A 20,983-nucleotide genomic window follows, 5' to 3' on the forward strand; every position below is an offset into this window, starting at 1 on the left:
AGGTGCAGAGAGACAGGACCCTCCAGCCAATCAACCGGTCTGTCACATTGATTTTGAGGGGTCACTGGTGCACAATGGCCAGGGTTTTCCTGTCTTAACCTCTCTGATCACACACATATGCACGCACACACTCATATGCACACACACACTCATATGCACGCACACACTCATATGCACGCACACACACTCATATGCACGCACACACACTCATATGCACACACACACTCATATGCACGCACACACTCATATGAACGCACACACACTCATATGCACGCACACACACTCATATGCACACACACACACTCATATGCACGCACACACACATAGGCATGCGCACGCAATGTCAATAAACATTATTTTAGTAAAAAGCTCGAATAAAAAGAAATTAAAGAAAATGTACAAGAATTAAAAATGGATACATATTTAAAGTAGTTAGTTTTAAGAATGTAACAATCTGTAGGTTTAGACTCTTTCTCTCACACACACACACACACACACCATTCTATATAATTTAAAATATGCTCCCCTGTCCGCCTCTCAAAGCTTCATCACGTCTGTGCTTCTGAAAATCCCTCATCCCCGGGGGGGGGGGGGGGGGGGGGGGGTAGAAGCACACCCGGCTGAGGGAAAGCTGCGAGGTCAACCCCCCCCGCCCCCAGACCCCCACCTCCCAAACCCTCCCTCATTCTTCTCCTTCCTGGTCAAACAACACAATGGCCGTCTATGGGAGAGGGCACCGGAGCGGCTGAAACAAACCCAGATACAACGTTTCAGGTGTTCAGGGTATTTTCTATGATGTCATCTACGATTTGTTCTGTTTAAGGGTTTTTTTGTCCGCCCCCCCCCTCCTCCCTCCAAGACACCTCCCACCCCTCTGTTGCCTGTTTCCCTTTCCTGAAGGGAATCGCTGTGGCATCTGGAAAAACAGGATTCATGCGCGTACGTTGGTATTGTTATGATTACAGAGCCCACCGGTCGGAGGGGGGGGGGGGGGGGGGGGGGAGAGACTATAGAAAATAGCATCAGAACATGTGAGTTTTAAAATATTCCATTACAAGCAGAAGTGCTTCATTCCGTATCCTATTTTACAAAAAGTGACAGAAGTATTCCAAGCAACATGTGGCTAAAGTTAAAGTCAAAGTGCTCTTCCCCTTGGGACTGTTGTAGGAGATATTAAAATGATTAGATCAGAGCATGTTTTGTCGAGCTGTTCAGACCCTCCAGAGGATCAAAGGATAAATCTTTTTTGGTGATGCTTTCCCCACTTTGTGCCTTTGTCAATTATATTTAAAGAAACCTTTCCGAGAGTTTTAGAGGGGAAATAAAAGCGCAAATGGATGATTTATACTTTGGATTCTGTGGATGCCGAGCATTTAAACAGCAGCAAGTCATTTTACTTGATTTGACCCTGAGTTTTTAAATTATTTCCTCAGGCTGATTTATTTGATAGGTGCATTTCAACAGGTCCGTATAAGTTAGGCCCAACATAACTTTGGCCCTGGAAGGTTGTTGTTGTAGCGGCCGATGATGAACCCTTGTATTTCATTCCAGATTCTACACCACATTACTGCAGAAATACAGTCCTACATACACCACAGCACCACCACGGATCATATTCACCTTTTCACAGCACAGCTCATGGATTTGAGATGAACTTATTTGGGTTCAGGCTGCAGACACGTGGCTTTCCAAAGTAAAGCTACGCAGTGTTCATAAAGTACCGGCGCGGATACATTAGTTGTAAACTGGGGGGCTACTCACCGGGGTGGGGGGGGGCGGCGGCCTTCGCCACCAGCTCCGGGCTGAAGCCCGGGCCTCCGCGTGCGGTGGCATGACGCGGTGGTTCCGTCCACGTCATGCGGATGCTCGGCTCCCATTGGCCGCCTGGGATGGTTCAGGGTTCGGACAGTACGAAGTACCGTCTCGGGGCGTCGCCCGTTGGCATCGTCCGGGCCCGAATCGTCGCCAGTAGGCAGAGAGCACAGAGAGTTATTTGGGTTTTTCCAGCGTGTCGATGTCCTGAAGTGACCACTCGGGGGCGCCCGAGCGTTTCTGCAGCCGTTTGTCTGCTCGCTTCCTCGACGCTCAGCTCCACTTCCTGGATACGTGCCGCGGGGGGAGAGCGCAGCTCGACTCTCTGTTTTCAACAAAAGTTGAACTTGTTTCTTACACACACGCCAACAAGCGGTTATTTTAACGAAAAGCGGCCGTTTTAGTGCCTGGAAATGATCTACGATGACGTAAGCTGGGCAGCAAGACGTCGCAGATAAACGTGAGTCAAGCTAAGTGACGAAGCCACCGACACCCGTCAGTCAACTGTTGCGTAGTTACTAGCTAACTTAAACGCTGAATTGTGATTGACGTTCCTCTAAGTTGTATTTCCTAATGTGCTCATTTCTTTGTGCTCGTGTTATAGTCTAAAAAGCCTCGGGTTGAGAGCCTTGGTGAAACGGGTCGTCCGCGCGTCGCTCCCGCAGCGCCACGTCACCGTACGATTCCGAGGAACAACACCCGGGTTTCAGTCCCCGGTCCCGGGGCTCTCGGGGACCGCATATCTCCCCCCCCCCCCGGTCCAGAGGCGCTTTGTGGGTGCAAGGGCACCGGTCGAGGAGCGGGAGAGATGGCGGCGTCCAACTGGGGCCTCATCATGAACGTGGTGAACAGCATCGTCGGAGTGAGCGTGCTCACGATGCCCTTCTGCTTCAAACAGGTGGGTCAGAACCGCTGCGGGCCACCTGTGGACCGGTGTGCTCCCTGTAAAAAGCAGGACAAGGCCTTCTGTTATATGCACTCCTTAGTCTGCATATACAACAGAAGGATTGTGCGGATCATAATATGTAATGTGGCAGATAGCTTTTACAGGAAAAGCCACCCGTTGCATCCTCATGGTTTGTCTCCTTGACATGAATTCTTATTATTCTGCATGTTGTGGTCGGGGAAAGATTCTATGTGTGTGTGTCCTGTCCTCTCTTACAGTGCGGGATAGTGCTGGGAACTCTCCTTCTGTTCTTCTGCTCCTGGATGACCCACAAGTCGTGCATGTTCCTGGTCAACACAGCGAGCAGCACCAAAAGAAGGACCTATGCAGGATTGGGTGAGTTTAACGAGGGTTGAGTCTGCTGCTTTTTTGTGATTGTCACTGAACAGCGTCACTTAGTGGACAGATACCGCTGTACCGGCTAAAGAAAGGGGAAACTCAACTCATCGTCTCTTTCTCTTTCTGCAGCTTTCCACGCATACGGGAAACCAGGAAAGACTGTGGTGGAGATGAGGCGAGTGTTATCTACTAGTTAACCACAGCACTATGACTTCATTTCCCACAGATAATTATCATATGTAGAAAAAGGATTTATTTCCAAAACCATAACCCGGATTGCCCTCCTCCCCCCTGTAGTATGATTGGATTGATGTTGGGGACCTGCATTGCCTTCTACGTCGTGATCGCTGATCTGGGCTCAAATTTCTTCGCTCAGCTGTTGGGTTTACAGGTGTGAGATCGTCGTTTTTTTTTTACGCTCATCTCTCAGCACGTAACCGTTACAGATGTTACAGAGTGTTGAATGCCGTTTCCTCTCAAGGTGACGGGCATCTTCCGCGTGCTGCTGCTGATCGCCGTGTCTCTGTTCATCGTCCTCCCGCTGAGTCTGCAGAGGAACATGATGTCCTCCATCCAGTCCTTCTCCGCCATGGCACTCATGTTCTACACCTTCTTCATGTTCACGGTGAGCCCATTCACGCGCACTTTTGGGATGATGTGTTTAACGTGTCAATGGATTACTGGGATTCTTTTTTTTTGTTGCTTTTTTGAAAATGTTGTTATTTGGTTGCATTCAGTATAATTTCTCTTTTCTCGCTTCATGGTACAGAACAATATCTTCCTCACTCACACAATATTTTCTTGCTCCTCTTTTTTAAAGAGCAAAGTCACACTAACTCACATTAGGCAGAAAACACTTGCTGCACCGATCTGTATTGGATGGAAGTCTTTCCCCTGGGAGGGAGACACCACTTGGAAATGGCCACTAGAGACACTTTAAGCACTGTAAGTGCAAAGTAAATGCAGGTCACATGGTCAACTCGACTAAATCACAAACCTGAGCATCTTGTGGGAATTATTCTTGTCAAATTGCTCATGCTGTTTATGTTAAATCAGCACCATATTTCTATTGGTTAATACCTTCTTGTACCAGTCAATCAGCATTGTGTGCTGATGTTGGATTTGTGTCTTTCTGTGAAACATTTGAACCGAGCTCCACTTCTGAGCACACTCTCACCAGTATGAGTTTATTATAGACGTATAACAACAATAAACATATAAATCCATGACACCATATTAACACCTTCTATCGGTATTAGCAGCAGCAGCAGCTAGCACTTCTCTCTTCAAAAGGACGTCCACGGCTCCAGGGTTCTTTTCTGTCGCTGAGCCGCACTAAACCCTCGGCGCTGGTGGGTTCCAGCGGGTCGGTGGGAGTGTGCTCAGCAACGTGAGACGCCAGCGGGTCGGTGCAGCCCGAGTTTTCTGCCTCTGTTTACTCTTTAAAGGCACACACACACATCCCTCGTGTGTGTGTGTGTGTGTGTGTGGTTCTGTTCCACTGACCCGTATTGCTGCTTTCACAGAGCGCTCACAGCTGTTCTCCAGCCCACGTGTAGTTTGTAGCGCGGCGGTAACGGGGAGCCGTGGTGCGTTGTGTGTCTGGCTCTGGTTCCAGGCCCGGTCCAGATCCCTAACCCTCTAACAGTGATGTATCTCCTCTCCCTCCCTCTCTTTCACCCTCCTCTACGTTTTGTCACTTCTGCTCTTTGCACCCCCTTTTTCTTCTTTCGCCTCCTCCTTCTTTACCTCCTGCCCTCCCTCACACCGCCCCCACGGCACACTTTGTTTGCCCCTCCCCCCCCCTCCCTCTGTCCCACCCCTGTTTCTGCTGCTGCTGTAGATAGTGTTGTCGTCTCTGCGCTACGGCATTATCTCAGGCTCCTGGGTGGAGCGGGTTCACCTGTGGCGCTTCAAGGGCGTCATTCAGTGCCTCCCCATTATCGCCACAACCTTCTGCTGTCACCCGTAAGTAACCCCCCCCCCCCCCACCAGCAATAACACCACCCTGAGGCCAGCTGGCGGGGGGCCGTAGAGTGAAGGAAGCCAGACGTCTCCCTTGCATCCTTGCGCCGCTTAAATCCCTCCCACCTACTTCCTGACGGACACCTCCGCCCCCCCCCCCCTCTCCACTGCCATCGCCGTTTCTCCCCCTCCAGTCCGGGTTTGGTCGGAGCCCGCTGAGCTCCGTGTCAGGGTGTGCTCTCCGTGTAGTTTTGGTAACGCAGAGAATCTTTTTCTGGGCGGGTTTTACGCTCGCTGTGCCCCCCCCCGCCCCCTCCCCCCCTACACACACCCAGGGCGCTAGTCCCGGGTGTGGGTGGGGGTTGTGGAGGCAAGTCGTAATGAACGCATGCTGATCACCGACCTGTTGGGCCCTTTTCATCTGGATCATTTTTCACTTTGATTCACCTGCGGTGCTTCATTTTGTCTCTTGTTTCCTTTTCTCCAGTTTTCTGTCCTCATTGATTACCTTCATTATCTGTCTGTGAGCCGCCAGCATGGGTGCAGCCCCCCCCCGCCCCCCCTCCCCACTTTCCCCCCTTTCTTCCTCGTGCCCCCACACATCCTCATTTGGTCGGGCCGTAACCCTCCACCCCCCCCCCCTCCCCACCCCTCCTTCCCCTCAGGTGGTGCTGTCCTCGTTCAATCATGGGCTGCTCGGTGGCTGGTGGCTGGGGCGGGTCAAAGTGGTGCGCTGGGAGGGGGTGTTTCGCTGTCTCCCCATCTGTGGGATGGCCTTCGCCTGTCAGTCGTAAGTACTCCTCCCGCCCCCCCCCCCCCCCCCCCACCCGAACAGAACCATGAAAAGAAACTAATGTCAAACCCCGGGGGGGGGGGTGGAGGGCTTTGGTGGAGTAGGCACCCACAGGGGTGGTGGAGAGGAGCTTGTTGTTGTGGAGGTTGCCTTCATTTGCTTTTGGCTTCTAATCAAAGCCACATCACAGCTAAATAGTTTGGCAATTTACTGCACTCGGGTTAAGATTTGTCTTTGCTACACACACACACACACGGCGTTATTGTGGAAGTCATTAGGGGCCAGATGTTCGTGGCGCCGTGTGGGTTTGTTTGTGTGAGGGAGGGGAACTGCTGACTCAAACAAGACTTTAATGTAAAAGCACGAAGCCACGTGCGTGAAGCGTGATAACTTTGAGCTGAAACAAGTCCCCAGTGCGGCTGAACCGGAGCTGTTGCTTTTTTGTCTTAATAGAGAGACATAAGAAAAACATCTGCAACGCTAATGGCAGCCTGCTTTCAACTCAAAGGTGACACACGCACGCGGTGGCTTTGAAGGCTTCCTCCGTCATATTTCCTCCATTTAAGGGCAGCGTTGGCGCAGAAAGACGTCGGCCTGTGAGTCGGGACTATTGAGCGGACGTTGGGTGTTTTACTCCCCACTTAAATATGCCGTTTGCTTTAACCTTGGCCACGAGATTTACTGGTTAACGGATTAAACAAGCGCCATAGGACCTGTCTCTCTCTCTCTGTCTGTCTGTCTCTCTCTCTCTGTCTCTCTGTCTCTCTCTCTCTCTCTGTCTGTCTCTCTCTCTCTGTCTCTCTGTCTCTCTCTCTCTCTCTGTCTGTCTCTCTCTCTCTGTCTCTCTGTCTCTCTCTCTCTCTCTGTCTCTCTCTCTCTCTGTCTCTCTCCCTCTCTGTCTCTCCCTCTCTGTCTCTCTCCCCCTCCCTCTCTGTCTCTCTCCCCCTCCCTCTCTGTCTCTCTCCCTCTCTGTCTCTCTCCCTCTCTGTCTCTCTCCCTCTCTGTCTCTCTCCCTCTCTGTCTCTCCCTCTCTGTCTCTCTCCCTCTCTGTCTCTCTCCCTCTCTGTCTCTCTCTCTCTCTGTCTCTCTGTCTCTCTCTCTCTCTGTCTCTCTCCCTCTCTGTCTCTCCCTCTCTGTCTCTCTCCCTCTCTGTCTCTCTCCCTCTCTGTCTCTCTCCCTCTCTGTCTCTCTCCCTCTCTGTCTCTCTCCCTCTCTGTCTCTCCCTCTCTGTCTCTCTCCCTCTCTGTCTCTCTCCCTCTCTGTCTCTCCCTCTCTGTCTCTCTCCCTCTCTGTCTCTCTCTCTCTCTGTCTCTCTCTCTCTCTGTCTCTCTGTCTCTCTCCCTCTCTGTCTCTCTCCCTCTCTGTCTCTCCCTCTCTGTCTCTCCCTCTGGTGTCTCGGTTCCTTCCTTCCACACATGGATGAGGGAGCTGGAGGTGATGAGCACAAAGAGTCTGCCAGGGGAAGTTTACAATGCTCTAAAAGCTGCCAGGCCCTCGCTGTTATATATAACGCCATTAAAGTGGCTGGTTAATGTGACGACGACCCCCCCCTCCCCCCCGGGCCCCCCCTCGACTCTCTCTCTCTGCGGCGGACTCATCCGCTGTCCCCCGTTCTGTAGACCGACGCTTCCTCCTCACTCTCCCCCCCCACTGCCACCGCCTTCATCACAATACATCGGTAAACAGGAATTTGTTAGTTGATGTTTGCATTTTATTCCTAAAATGAAAAGACAAATGTGCTGCATTCATGTGACTGTTAGACGTTCTTAGTGTTTTTATTAATGTGCAGACTTCGTTATCTAAACTACATACGGCTGTTTGGGTTTGGAGGCCCAGTTTGGAAAGGAATAGCTACTAATCAATCAATTAATAAATAGATAAATGATCACTTGGTGGAAATCAATGTTCAACAATAAATGGCTAAAGGTGATAAAAGCTTGAAATGAAACCAGCAGGAATAACTTGTTGTTCACGGCCTCCGACCCGTTAAAGCGACCGCTTTAAAAGCCGCCGGTCATGTGGTCAGCGCATGAACGCACCTGCTGCTTGTTGGGCTGCTGCGCCCTCAGACAGGTGCTGCCCACCTACGACAGCCTGGACGAGCCCTCCGTCAAACGCATGAGCACCATCTTCACCTCCAGCCTCAACGTGGTCACCGTCTTCTACATCACCGTGAGTGGCAGCGCGCCGGTTTCCTGTGACGTCATCCAAACTGCGTCCGAATGCCGCGAGGTGTTCTACATCCCTGGTGTGACCCGCCCCTCTGATCCAGGTGGGGTTCTTCGGCTACGTCAGCTTCACGGAGAACATCGCGGGCAACGTGCTGATGAACTTCCCCTCCAACCCGGTGACGGAGATGATCCGCGTGGGCTTCATGATGTCCGTGGCCGTAGGGTTCCCCATGATGATCCTGCCCTGCCGGCAGGCCATCAACACCATGCTGTTTGAGCAGCAGGTAACACCCCCCCCTCTCCCCCCCCCTGCTGGTGGTCTTGGTGAGAAGCAGCCCGGTAGTGCTGCCTGTGGCCGATGGGATGATAACTAAAGCAAAAGCCCCGGTCCCACTGTGAGTGTAATATTGTGGTCTTTCTCCCTCTTTGTCCTCGTCCCTCAGCAGAAGGACGGGACGTTTGCTGCTGGGGGGTACATGCCCCCCCTGCGCTTCAAGATGATCACCCTCTGCATTGTGTTTGGCACCATGCTGGGAGGCATTCTCATCCCCAACGGTACGTCGTGTGTGTGTGTGTGTGTGTGTGTGTGTGTGTGTGTGTGTGTGTGTGTGTGTGTGTGTGTGTGTGTGTGTGTGTGTGTGTGTGTGTGTGTGTGTGTGTGTGTGTGTGTGTGTGTGTGTGTGTGTGTGTGTGTGAGACTTTAGGAGTCACTGACTGTCACACTCTAACACAGTCCTTAAATCAGGGCCCTAACTTTTATCTTTTCGACGGGCCGACAGGAAGATAGGGCAATTATTCTCTGACCCCCCCCCCACACAGACACACACACATATATGCAGACACCAATATTGTCTCTCTGTCAGGTTCTTTGAGTCCATCCATCCCGCTCACAAACAGCTCCGAATTGTTTGAGATGTAAAGGTTAGAATGAGTTTATGTTTTATTCATCCTTTCATTCAGAGGCTGTTTATTAAACTTTTGATTGGGAAGACACACACACACACACACACGGTGGGTTTGGCCCACCCTTTGTGTATCTAATCAGACTAATAGACTTTCCTCTCCTCAGTGGAAACCATTCTGGGTCTGACTGGAGCCACGATGGGCAGCCTCATCTGCTTCATATGCCCCGCTCTCATCTACAAGAAGATCCAGAAGAGCAGCATCATTTCTCAGGTTTCACACGGGGGGACGAGCACTTCCCTCGTCCACGTGCCACTGACTCCCCTGCTGACTTCTCCTCTTCCTCCCTGACCTTTTAGCTGGTGCTTTGCGTGGGTCTGGGCATCCTGCTGGTCAGCACCTTCACAACCCTCTCAATTTCGGCCTCAACCCCCCGCGCCAGGGTCCAAGCTCCTCCCCCTCCGGCAGCTGTCAAGACCAGCCCGCTGACCCCAGACCTTCGTGAACGACACGGTAGGGCTCATGACCCCGTCTGTATTGACCTCGTGCTTAAAGGGGGACACGTTTTAGTCCTTGTCTTCAAAGTCGTGGGCTGAGACGGCAACGTGAAGACAACGTGAGCCTGGGGCAAAGGGACAAAAGCACCAAGCCCCGAAGAAAAGGGTTCTTTCATCTGTGAGAGAAGAAAGGCTGGAGACAGAGTGATGGACGAGGAGAAAACCTCCTGATAGCATCCGCTCGGCATTGATGGAGCGAGAGTGATGCCCTTCAAACTCCAGTAATTTCTCCCCCCCCCCCCCCATCCCCAAGAATACATTGCCTCCGTCTCCCTACCCACCCTTCCCCCCCCCCCCCCACATCCCCTGTGGCAGCTATAAAATGCCTGGAAGCCCTGGCTGTACAAAGGGAGGAGGCTGATGGGTAGACGGTGCAGACGAAAACAAATGGAGATGAATGTGAGGGAACCTTTTGACTCCTGGTTCTCGTTTTAGGGTGAAACAGGAAGAGCTTTTACCTCCCACTTCCTCGCCTTCAATGGCGTCCTGTTTCTAACCTGTAAATCTGCTTTCTCCATCTCTGTGATTCTTTCCTTTCTGTCCTGAACTACTTTGATTTTATTGTGTTCCGTCCTCAGTTTGACTGGAAATGAAAGCTGTGTGTTCCAACCTTTTTACACCTGTTTCCTGTTTGTCCCTTTCAATGTAAATGCATCTCTTCCGTTGATTGATTAAACCCCAGCAGCTGTGTTTGGCCTATCTGCCTTTATTCAATTACTTCTGAGAGCATCAGTACGCGCAGTCCAGAGGTGTTCATCTATTTTAATGTGTGTAATAAACACAGCGGCACATGGAGATAAAGAGCACATGTCAGGGCCAGTGTTAAATAGTGATGCAAGAAAGCTCACATGTATTTATGGACAAAACAGTGGGATAAATAAATGAACTAAACAAGAGTAAAGCTTTTCTTCCGTAAATAACTTTTTATGGGTTTATAAATCTATTAAAGACAGATTTAGTCATTTTGCCGTAGGAGGAAAAAAAGTTTGGCGATGGGATTTGTGTCCCTTTTAATACAGGTGATGTAATAGAGGTCATGTGATACAGGTGATGTAATAGAGGTCATGTGATACAGGTGATGTAATAGAGGTCATGTGATACAGGTGATGTGATAGAGGTCATGTGATACAGGTGATGTAATAGAGGTCATGTGATACAGGTGATGTAATAGAGGTCATGTGATACAGGTGATGTAATAGAGGTCATGTGATACCAAGTGATGTAATAGAGGTCATGTGATACAGGTGATGTGATACGGGTGATGTAATAGAGGTCATGTGATACAGGTGATGTGATACTGGTGATATTCAGCAGCAGTGGTCTGTGTTGTAATGGATATTGTTATATATTCCATATCGTAGAAAACCCTGCGACTAAGCCGGTGGCGATCGAAAAACCGGACTTTCCGACTGTGAAGGCGGTACAAGCAGTAGACGGGGGGCCTCCTGAGCCCCCCCAGATTGAAGTACCAGTGGAACTACCTAAGAGGAAGGTGGAGGAGGCGCAGTTGGACCGCCCTAGGGCCGGTAAGGAAGCCGAAGGGGGGGGCTGGAGTCTTCACTGGATTTTGCGCTGATGAGAATAAGTGTGGGGGGGGTTGTGGTGTTGCAGGTGTTGCAGAGGCAGAGGGCAAGGCCCAGGCCCATCGGCATGAACCCCCCATCCCCCACTATCCGGTCGAGGTGGACAACAGAAAGAACAACGCAGAGCTGGAGGAAGGCAAGAAACCACCTGAGGAACCTAAAAGAGAGGAGGAGCCAGGGTTGGGCCCCGCGGGGGGGAAACAGGGCCGAGAAGACAACGGCGCTGAAGAGAAACCGAAGCCTGTGGTGGCTGTTGTGGGGAAGGAGGGCGTGGATTTGGGTGGAGGGGAAGTCCGGTCCAATGAAGAAGTGGAGAAGCCCGTCCCCGAGGCAGACAAAAAGCTGGAGGTCCTCCAGCCAGAAGAAGTCGGGGACCTCGATCCGGGGAGAGGTCCTCTCGCTGGGAACCCAGCCGCGGGGGTCAACGGAGCGGCCAAAGCGCCAGATGCTGCAGGGAAACGTGAGTATGAGCCACACCCCCCAGGAAACGGCTGTAGGGAAGTACAACCAGGTGATATTTGGTTCTTCTTCAGCTCCACTTTCCGATGGAGACCCTCGTCCTGCTGGAGACGGCAAAGACACAGCAGATGAGAAGATGGATGGTGAGTGAAGGAGAAAGAGTTACTCAGCCGCAACTTAAACAAATCACAGTCTGCCATCATGTAGCAAGCACGACCGACCCAGTACTTGAGTAGAACTGTACAAAAACTCCTCGTTCAATCCGGAAAAAGTCATTCCTAAAATATCAAGAGATTGAGACATTGAGAAAAATAAAAACGGAAAAACCCAAATGAAAGTTAACTCAAGTGAGTCTCTTTGTTAGAATTGGCTGAATCGTGACACCGTTTTCATCGTTTGCTGCTTGTTGACGTTCTTCACATCTCACCTGGCTGGTTCTATCTCGTAGGATCTAATCCCTGCGATCTGTGCCTGTTTTCATGGTTAATAGTTTTAAAACACAGCAGAAAAATTCAAATCCACTTCTTTCTCCTGTTTCTTGACCTCGCTGTATACACACACACACACAGTCGTTTTGGCTTTTGTTGACTTTCTTGTTCTGTTCACTTTTGCCTTCTCTCTCTCTCTTTACCCTCTTCTTCTGTATTTTACTGCTGGACTCGTATCACAGTGATAAAAAAGCTGGTTGCAGGTATGAACTCCCTCTTGCCTCTTTACTTCAATCTGTCTGTTGCTCGACGTTTTTTGTTCACTCACCGGCCCAACGTCATGAATACGAACAATGCATTCAGTAGTATGCATTTTTATCATGTAACTGAATAATGTGCCCGTGTAGAAGCCCTCTCACCCATCACCCTGTTAATGTAGACGGTACTAAACCATAGCGCAGCGTTTCCCCCCCCCTCTCACCCAGAGACCTCCATCCGTCTAACCAAGCTTCTTAACCAATGGCTCGTTCTGACAGCAGGGCATGACCTTTCTAATTCCACTTGTCTGTCCTGCAGAAGGCCAGCTGGACCACGCAGTGCTGCTGGAGGTCATCAAGCAGCAGCAAGAGCAACAGAAGAGAATTCTGGACCAGCAGGAAAAACTAATAGATCTGATAGAAGAGCAACACAAGGAAATCCACCAGAAACAGCCTGCTGGTGGGTGCACGCTTCGCTGAAACGTCACATGATATCGATTTTTAAAAAAGCAATAAATAAGTGTGACAAAGATGTTTTTATTTAAAGGGGCTGCTGACGGTGAGGCAGAGAAAGGACTCCCGGATGCAATGGAGGGTGCAGCGGAAAAGCACAAAGAGTCCGGCCCGGAGTCCGATGGGAAGAAGCCCAAGCAGGAGGCTGCTGGAGGAGGAGGAGGAGCCGCTGGCGTTGTAGCTGCTGGTGGAGTTGGGGCAGAAGCTGGTGTTGGTGCTGCTGGTGGAGTTGGGGCAGAAGCTGGTGTTGGTGCTGCTGGTGGAGTTGGGGCAGAAGCTGGTGTTGGTGCTGCTGGTGGAGTTGGGGTAGAAGCTGGTATTGGTGCTGCTGCTGGAGATGGTGCAGCAGCAGGTGCTGCAGGTGGTAGAGTTGAAGCTGGTGTTGGTGCTGCTGATGGAGTTGGTGCAGCAGCAGGTGCTGGTGGGGTTGCAGCTGGAGCTCCTGCTGAAGCTCTTGCTGGTGTTGTAGCTGCTGGAGGAGCGCAGCCTCAGCCCGTGGATCAGAATCAAGCAGAGGCCGGGCCGGGGTCAGAGGTCAGGGGTCCACAAGTAGGCGCTTCCAAAGAGGATGGCCATGTTGCACCTGCAGGAGATCTTGGGGCGAGGGGAGTCCCGCTGGTGAATAAAATACCTGAAGATAACCGGCAGCCAGCAGCTCAACCTAAAGACGAGGAAATAAGCATAGACGAGGTAAAGAAGAAAATTGAAAATCTTAAAAAAGAACAGATCGAGAAAGAGGTTGAGGCGAGAATGGAAAAAGATCGGCGTGACCGCGAGATAAAGGAAGCGCTGGCCAAAGAGCAGGAGCTGGAGGTAGAGAGAGCCATGATGGATAAACTCGCTCAGGAAAAGGCCGAGAAGGAGAGACTTGAGCAGGAGCTGCAGAAAACCGACAATGAAATACTGGAGAGAGCGAAGAAGGAGCGAAGCGCAGAGGAGGCTCGGGGGAGGCTGGCCCAGCTGCAGCGAGCGGTAGAAGACGAGCAGGCGGCACTGGGGGCCGAGGGAGGGGACGCCGGGGCTTTGAAGAAAGGAGGACGAGACCTCAAACAGAACGCCGGCGCTCCGGCGCCCCCCGGAGAAGCTGTGGAGGACGGGGCCGTCAAAGCCCAGGCTCGGCCCCAGGGCCCCCGCGAGAGGGCCGGGGACACGGGAGGGACGGATCTGAGACGCAGGCGCAGGGCGCTGGGACCCGGGGAGGCCGCGGGGCGCCCGGAGGAGACCGCGGCGTCCAGGGGGGTGGCGGGGCTGGAGCCCCTGCTGGAGCTGGGGGGCTCGGACCTGCACGCGGCCCTGGAGGAGCAGCTGCTGGCCGGGGCAGTGGTCCACTCGCGGCAGATCAAACAGGCCTCAGAGGACGGAGGAGCGACCCAACACCCATAAAATCCTCCCTGTGATTGGCTCACCTGCAGGGCGCCGCTTTGCTGCCTTCAGATACACAATGTGGACAAAGAGGAGCCACGTGCTAACAACCCAAAGACTTTTATCAAAGAGCAATGTGCATGTAAATATTAATTTATTTTTGTCTCAAGGGAGGGGGGAATATTGAGGAGGTTACTGTTGTAATGTTTATCAATCTATGCAATACTTTCTTTAGTGTTTGGACCGGGTGGATGTATTGATGGTTGCGTGTTGGAGTCACTTTTCATTCACCAGCTTAGTGGAGCCTCTCTGTAGGATATGTTTGTGCTTTATTGTCTCCTGTGCTGATTTTCTATTAAATTTGTAATATTTGTCTTCTGCTTTAATTATACCTTTTATTTGAAATGTTAAAGGTTTTCTTTAGAAACCTAAATATATTACCATAAATAAGATGTAATATGGGTTCCAGAGTTGTTTCACTATACTTTGAAGTCAAAGTAACAGTATTCAGCCTCATGCTGGAGGAACTTCGTGTAGGATTCTTTTTGGACAAAGAAGCAGCTGGTTCCACGACTCGAGTCATCAATCATTCCATCTTCCTCTATATGTTCCTGGATGATTTATCAGTGCCTTTAGGATCCATCTGCTGCTTTTAGATAACAAAATGTGGCCTTGTTCTTTTTCCTTGTACTCTACCTGTAAAGAGTACATAAGAGAACGTAAAGCATGCACATTGGGTTAAGGACAGTAGCAGGAAGGTGCGCAGTTTGTAGTGTTTCTTTGCTATCACATTTTTCTGAAAGATGCTATTTTTGTATTCTTTATTGCAATTCTGTATAAATAAAAACATGATATCCGTGGCTGTTGGTCCAACATTTTATTCCCCGCAGTATAATACATTCAGTCAAACTTTAGACGCATCCGTTGGGTCACTCAAGGATTCCCCGCTGCCTCTTTTCATCTGGGTCCATTCACCGAGTTCCAGCTCGACCGAAGCCCGGACGGACTCCTTTCACTTGGCTTTTTTCTTGGCCTGTAATAAAGACGGATCCCTTTCAGCCGCGACGCTCTGGCCGCGCCCACGTGGGTGGAGCAGGGGGCAGCAGGGGGACTTACTGCGGCGGTGAAGCAGGTCTTCAGCGCCTGGAACTCCTGGGCACACGTGTCCCTGCTCAGCTCCTGTCGGCCCGCCGTGGACGCAGCCACGCACTTCCCGTACGATGCCGCCTGTCACGGAGAGATTCCCCTGCGTTATCCTCACGACATTAAACGTGCAGACTGCATGCATTTAAATACACAGTAGTAGTGTCTTGATTGATTTTCTTTGTACAAGTGGTTATCGTACTCTTATTGAGGAGCTTGCAATCCTGCATTAAGGGCAGTGATGTTTTTAACCCTGGCCAAGATATATTAAACAATAAAATAAAAGCATGTTGTATACAGCTACACAACCAACGGGATCCAAAAGTCAGATTTAGATTGTAGTGCCATAACAGGCTGCTGTAGCCTGCCCTCTACAGTATAACTTTAGACTTTTCTGTAGCAATTGTAATTCTTAGCATTAGGTATTAAATGAGTTGAACAGTTTTACAGCAGCAGCCTGTAAGCACGATGACGCTCAATGCTGTTTATTGTAAATATGAACTCTTTGATCAGCTAGCTGGAATTAATTTAACATCATTACAGGGAACGACTCCTCTGCTCAGAGGTGACATCATTGCGTACCTCTCCTGCACACTGTGCAAACAGTTCAGGGAAAAGTCTCATCTTCTCTCGACTGCGGCTCCAGGCGTTTGATCCAGACATGTTTCTTCCTCAGGCGTTAACAGACGTCCTTTGGCCTTTAAGTAAACTGAGGGATGAAGCGATAACCCTTTGCGGTGTTGTTGAATCCACTAACAGGCGTATAAAGCTGTGAATAATAAAGTACACATCAACTGACGGATGAAGCATTTCTGTGAAGTATGGACAGCGCCATATTGTTGACCCTGTCATCAAGGAAATGTCCCGCAGGATATCCGGCAATGTAATTCGCTAATGCTCCCGTCACTCAAACAGGTGGCTTCAGTTTCCCGGATGTCGATTCGCTGTCTTTTGACCGTTAGGCGTCACCGGAACGCCAATGGAGCTTCAGCGTGGCTTCTTCCTGTGCGCTGATTGGCTGGCTGTCACCTCGAATCCCGGAGGAAGATGAGTGAACCCGCAGCCGGGATTGCTAAATCATGGCAACATTTATGGAACGACTGTCTTTTCTTCAGAAAGTAAGCACTGTCTACGGCCATTACTTGTTGCGAATGCTACCGACAGCTTGGCGTAAACGCGACTTGTGTTACATACGTCGGCGTGTCCGTTTGTATCTGTTAAGTTGTGCCAGTGCTAGCTTGCTAGTAGCATGCTAGCTCGTAGTAAAAAGGAAAACACAGTTTGTTGATGCCTTTTTGTTTTCCTGTTGACCCGCCGGCTTGCCTCGTTGGAGTCTCAGAACCGCAGAAAGGCCCACGGCATCGTTATGCCCAAACTAACCTGCCTCAGTCTGTCTGGTTGAAGTTTGAAGTGTGAGAGCAAGTCTTTGCTGGTGGGCTACGAGAGAGTCCCCCGGTGTCCGCGTGGAACTTGTCTCAGACCTTCTTTAACCATTCATCTTTTCCATCAACCGAAGGTCCCAACTCTGATGAAGGCCACAGCCGACGATGAGACCCCCTGTCCCGGCTACCTTTTCCAAGATATCGGAAGTATCCTTTGACCGTCTCTGTTGTACCAATGTGAACAAATAAAGAAATGACATCTCAACATAGATGAGCTCAGTGAGACTTTAAAGTTGGTAAAGCTCTTAAATGAAGAATGACGTCATTTCCACACAAACAATGCAGGAAAGGGCTCAGAGTTATGTTGTTATTTTCTAGTTATCTAACTGGGAAAGTGTCTCAAATCGGATGCACGGGGTCTCCCATGGTGTGATGGTGAAACTCTTTAACCGTCATCACACCGTAGAAATCTCCCACGAGTCTTCAGGCTGCGGCCAGTGTTTGTTGGAGTACCTTTTGGAGAGGTTACAGGTGGAGTCCTGTCATGTCAAACTTAAGGTGAGCACAGCGATCACTATTCTACTTTGTGCCTGTAATATGAAGCCGTGAGGTGTAGCCACAATGCATGAAGTGTCGAACGTGAGGGAGTAACTCGATGTTGCTGCTGCTGTTTTAGGTGCTGAAGATCTTTGTCCATCTTTGTGGTCATGGCTCAAACCATTTCCTCACAGAGCTTCGGAGGAACTCCACGTTCATCCAGCAGGCATCAGGTTAGACGTCGGCCCCCCCCCTTTAGCTTTCCGCTCTATTTGACTCCTATCGCTCGGTGGGCAGCTCGTCGTTCTGATCACTCTCTCGCCGACGTGTGCTTTTTACTTTTTAAGTTTACAGCGGGCCTCCTGATCCCATCCACGGAACGGGGTTGTACCAGAAAGTCCGGAATACCGCACAGGTGAGCCTGAGGCTGTGAACCATCACCACGACAACCAGATCTCTGTGACACAAATGCACTCAATTGGTCCCCTTTCTGTTCACAGGAAGTGGCCCGGTTGCTTTTCACGGATACAATTTCCACCAAAGACGGCGTCTCCCCGCTCCACCTGGCCCCCCCAACAATGGGCGAGTGATAGATGATAAATAATATGAGTGCACATTTATTTAGGGATGTATACATTTTTGCCAGTTAGAATACTTATTTGCTGTCATTTAGATGACCATCTAAATGTTCTTTGTATTGCTTTTTGCTGATTAGATCAGAGTTTAATGAATTCAGGCAATTAACCGAGTCGAAATAAGAATATTCTCAACAACTCATTCCTACTGACGTGTGTAATGAAAATATCATCAGTTCTATTAGAGAGACATCGATTGTCTGCCAGGAGCTTGAAGGATGAGAATAACGTGCGTTCAGGTTGTTTGTACTACCTGAGCTAAGAGGTCACCTGTCTCTCTGTGCAGGTATGGGATCGACAACTTGCCACCGGTCAGGAATGCAGGGCTTTGGATACAGTCCAGGGAAGCAGGGGACAGGTGAGTGACACAACTTGAGACCCCCCCACACACACACACACACACAGAAACCCAGTTAAGCATCCGTGTGAACTTGACCTGCTCCAACCAGGAGGCGGTGACTCACTACTGGATAAGATCCAGAAAGCTGCAGAGGTAGTGGCCAGTGCTGTCCTGCCCCCCACCGAACACCAGGGCATCCGTCTCCATGACAACCACTACCGGGCCGTACTGGCGCCGTCCGCACCCATCGAGGTGGCGGTGCCCGCGTGTGCCTACAACGTGCCGGCTCGCACCCCGAAAGGTGAGCCGGCGTAAACGTGTGATCCATTTAACCGGCTCCCTGTGTAGCAGCGGCTCGAGACTTATTTGACATTTGGTCGTGAATTGATGCAGCGCCGCGTGTCCTCACGGCGGCGTGGACCCAGCGATGCCCGGGGCAGGTGGGAGGCGGCTGGGAGGAGACCGACAGCGGCAACAGCTCCTCTCACAACTCTTCTCAGGATACCGCAGCCAACAGCAGGGCGTCTGTGGGCAGCAAGTCGGCTGGCAGCCAATCAGGGGCCAGCAGAGAGAGCAGCGGGGACCCATCAGAGAGGTGAGTGACACACTAGGTGGATCAGAGAGGGTGTGTAGTCTCTGAGTCCCACACACCTTCTGGTCTCCAGGGTGGAGGCCTTGCAGTTGGGGGACTGTGGCCAGGAGATGGCGTTGATCAGCAGACTGACGGAAGGGTCCAGAGTCTTCTTGTCCAGAGAGGAGAGCCAGCACTTCACCAAAGAGTCGGTGCATCTAAACTCTGACGGCTTAAAGAACAAATTAGAATGCTGCTGATTGTTCCTTTTAATGATTGTATTTGTCTGGTTTTTTTTTTAATTGGATCTGTCAGGTGCTCCATTCTCAACTGTGAGGTCGTGCTGGATCTGCTTTCAAGCAGACTTCAAGATCCCTCAAACACTGTCAAGATGGTAACTATAGATAAGATTTATTGGAATTCAGGCCCTTCTAGAATAGAAAGCACTCAGTGTGTATTCGTCTCTCTTTTCCCCCAAACCTCCAGCGGGCGTTGTGTGGTGTATCGTGTCTCCTGACCTCCGACCTCCTTTCTTTGGAACAAATGTTTGGCGCCACACAACGAAGGCTCCGCCCCCTGAGCGAGGGGACTCCAGGACCTGTGGCCAACAAAGCCACTAAGGTGGGAGAAGCCTTGAGAAGAAGCCCAGATGGTGAACACCCTGGTGAATAATAGCGTGCTTTCTAGCTTATTTTGTTCTTATCTCCTCCAACCAGATCCTGCGACAGTTTGAGGCCCTGATGGGCGGGTCCGGACACGCTCTGAGGGCGGCGGACACGGCGAGCAGCAGCCGTCAGGCCGCAGCCAATCTGCTCGCCACATCCGCACACTTGGACCCTTTGCTGCCGAACCACTCTGCCGGCGACCCCAACGACACCTCGCCCACAGGTGTCACCCGACCACCAAATCACCCATCTCCAGAGGAACTTCCTCCCACTCTGCACCGCTTAACGCAAACCCAGTCGGAGCCCGACGGGAGCTCTTCCGGTCCCGCCGGGCCCCGGGGAGGCCAGGCCCGTCCGGGCAGACTGTCCCTGTTCAGCGGCATGGAGCTGGTGACGACGGGGAGGCCCCTGTGCACGAAGGAAGCGCCCCAGACGGCGCAGGGCGGCGGCGGCGAGGCTCCTTCGGTCTGCGGGTCCGAGTGCAGCCAACCGGCGTCCGCCTTCTCCTTTCTCAACTTTTGACCAACGTTGTTTGGCTGGAACTGTCCCAGTTAAACCAATGATGTCATCGTGTATATACTTTTAGAAATCTATTTGATTTTATAAATCCGGATCAGATCTTTTGCCTCAGAATTCTATACAGACGGCAGATTCTTACCTGTAAGGGGCCTCCTTTGCATTTAAGCTGCGGATGGTGCACAGCGTCGCACATTTAGGACGTTTGACCTCCTTTGAGAGAGAAACCCATCAGCTGTCTGATGTGAGGACCACTTTCCTCCTGTGGTTTGTTTGGCTGGAGTCTCATTTTTCTAAAGTGAGACGATTGCTTGCCTTCAACTACAGATTATTATTATTATTGACAGTTTATTTATCTCAGGATTCTTTTAAGTGAAACTACTCTTCTTGCCTCGGCAGCACGTCCTAAACCTCTGAGGGAGAATCCCTCCATTTGTAATTTGCACTACTGCTGCTTATCCAACTGCCCCATAAACCTACAAATGAGTGTTCTTCCATATTTTTGGTACTTGACCTTAACATCAGTGTAAATCTTATGAGTGTTGGTTTACAAATGATTTATTGTATCGATTTAAAACAAACCCATAAGAGTGGTTATAGGGTGCATGATTAAAGATTAGTGGGTAACTAAATGAAAGATTCCTTTCTGAAGTGTTTTGTGTGCATAACTTGTGTGACATTGTGTTAAAACATCCGCCCCATCAGCAAAATGCAAAATAACAACTTCAAATCGAGCTGCTGTTGGTGGAACCAAATGAAGGCAGTAATCCAACCAACCGATATGTACAATGGACACTGATCGTGTATTCTGTTCCGGTCTCAGTTAAGGAGCAATAAAACCTGCTGTGTTGTTACAGCACCAACTACTACAGGAGAGTCTGGTGGTCTTTACGTGTGACATGTCACAGACATCCACTTCAACAACGCTTCATGTCAAAGTCAAAATACTGGTGTGGCTGACTGGCGAATGACGCGCACGAGTCGAGTGTTGAAGTAAAAACACTGTTAGGAGCTGATCTGAGAGCTTTTCCTTGGACGCGCTGTGTGAGCCGCAGCTCTATTATTAGCCAGGATCTAATCTGCGGTCGGGCTCTGGTGGCTTATGA

General features: G+C 50.6%; 3 protein-coding genes across 5 annotated transcripts; 2 read left to right on the plus strand and 1 right to left on the minus strand.

The window, feature by feature from the left end:
- The first annotated feature begins 2,084 nt into the window (after positions 1-2,084).
- On the plus strand, positions 2,085-14,948 carry slc38a10 (solute carrier family 38 member 10). Of its 3 annotated transcripts, none has more exons than XM_037464518.2 (18): positions 2,085-2,272; positions 2,417-2,710; positions 2,977-3,094; positions 3,227-3,272; positions 3,395-3,488; positions 3,579-3,722; positions 4,941-5,065; positions 7,925-8,027; positions 8,128-8,310; positions 8,470-8,581; positions 9,096-9,202; positions 9,289-9,442; positions 10,848-11,012; positions 11,098-11,529; positions 11,603-11,671; positions 12,199-12,219; positions 12,533-12,673; positions 12,761-14,948. In XM_037464518.2, exons 2-18 carry the CDS (start codon positions 2,621-2,623, stop codon positions 14,107-14,109), a joined length of 3,453 nt encoding a protein of 1,150 aa, XP_037320415.2. In that variant the 5' UTR covers positions 2,085-2,272; positions 2,417-2,620; the 3' UTR covers positions 14,110-14,948. The 3 variants fall into 3 exon arrangements, with proteins under 3 accessions (XP_037320415.2, XP_037320416.2, XP_037320417.2); XM_037464519.2 differs by lacking the exon at positions 4,941-5,065 and adding an exon at positions 5,728-5,852; XM_037464520.2 differs by lacking the exon at positions 12,199-12,219 and having other exon boundaries at positions 2,086-2,272.
- Positions 14,949-14,950: 2 nt separating this feature from the next.
- On the minus strand, positions 14,951-16,089 carry ndufaf8 (NADH:ubiquinone oxidoreductase complex assembly factor 8). The gene is made up of 3 exons (XM_037464566.2): positions 15,814-16,089; positions 15,205-15,315; positions 14,951-15,121 (listed from the first exon to the last, which is right to left on the minus strand). The coding sequence occupies exons 1-3, from the start codon at positions 15,892-15,894 to the stop codon at positions 15,101-15,103; spliced, it is 213 nt and encodes a 70-aa protein (XP_037320463.1). The 5' UTR covers positions 15,895-16,089; the 3' UTR covers positions 14,951-15,100.
- Positions 16,090-16,184: 95 nt separating this feature from the next.
- tepsin (TEPSIN adaptor related protein complex 4 accessory protein) lies at positions 16,185-20,764 on the plus strand. The gene is made up of 13 exons (XM_037464544.2): positions 16,185-16,349; positions 16,748-16,820; positions 17,080-17,171; positions 17,290-17,383; positions 17,498-17,565; positions 17,651-17,732; positions 18,072-18,143; positions 18,235-18,426; positions 18,519-18,720; positions 18,791-18,904; positions 19,012-19,090; positions 19,183-19,317; positions 19,413-20,764. The coding sequence occupies exons 1-13, from the start codon at positions 16,311-16,313 to the stop codon at positions 19,881-19,883; spliced, it is 1,713 nt and encodes a 570-aa protein (XP_037320441.1). The 5' UTR covers positions 16,185-16,310; the 3' UTR covers positions 19,884-20,764.
- The last annotated feature ends 219 nt before the right edge of the window (positions 20,765-20,983 follow it).

The sequence above is a fragment of the Pungitius pungitius genome, chromosome 21, assembly GCF_949316345.1.
Source record: "Pungitius pungitius chromosome 21, fPunPun2.1, whole genome shotgun sequence".
Taxonomy (NCBI): domain Eukaryota; kingdom Metazoa; phylum Chordata; class Actinopteri; order Perciformes; family Gasterosteidae; genus Pungitius; species Pungitius pungitius.

Excerpts from the sequence above, each read along its gene's own strand:
- slc38a10 (XM_037464518.2), top strand. The coding sequence starts at position 2,621 with ATGGCGGCGTCCAACTGGGGCCTCATCATGAACGTGGTGAACAGCATC. Across the intron at positions 3,095-3,226 it reads AAGGACCTATGCAGGATTGG|CTTTCCACGCATACGGGAAA; the intron begins GTGAGTTTAACG and ends CTCTTTCTGCAG. Across the intron at positions 12,674-12,760 it reads CCACCAGAAACAGCCTGCTG|GGGCTGCTGACGGTGAGGCA; the intron begins GTGGGTGCACGC and ends TTTTATTTAAAG.
- ndufaf8 (XM_037464566.2), bottom strand. The coding sequence starts at position 15,894 with ATGTCTGGATCAAACGCCTGGAGCCGCAGTCGAGAGAAGATGAGACTT. Across the intron at positions 15,316-15,813 it reads TTGCACAGTGTGCAGGAGAG|GCGGCATCGTACGGGAAGTG; the intron begins GTACGCAATGAT and ends TCTCCGTGACAG. Across the intron at positions 15,122-15,204 it reads AGACCTGCTTCACCGCCGCA|GCCAAGAAAAAAGCCAAGTG; the intron begins GTAAGTCCCCCT and ends TCTTTATTACAG.
- tepsin (XM_037464544.2), top strand. The coding sequence starts at position 16,311 with ATGGCAACATTTATGGAACGACTGTCTTTTCTTCAGAAA. Across the intron at positions 17,566-17,650 it reads AAGTCCGGAATACCGCACAG|GAAGTGGCCCGGTTGCTTTT; the intron begins GTGAGCCTGAGG and ends TTCTGTTCACAG. Across the intron at positions 18,721-18,790 it reads AGCGGGGACCCATCAGAGAG|GGTGGAGGCCTTGCAGTTGG; the intron begins GTGAGTGACACA and ends TCTGGTCTCCAG.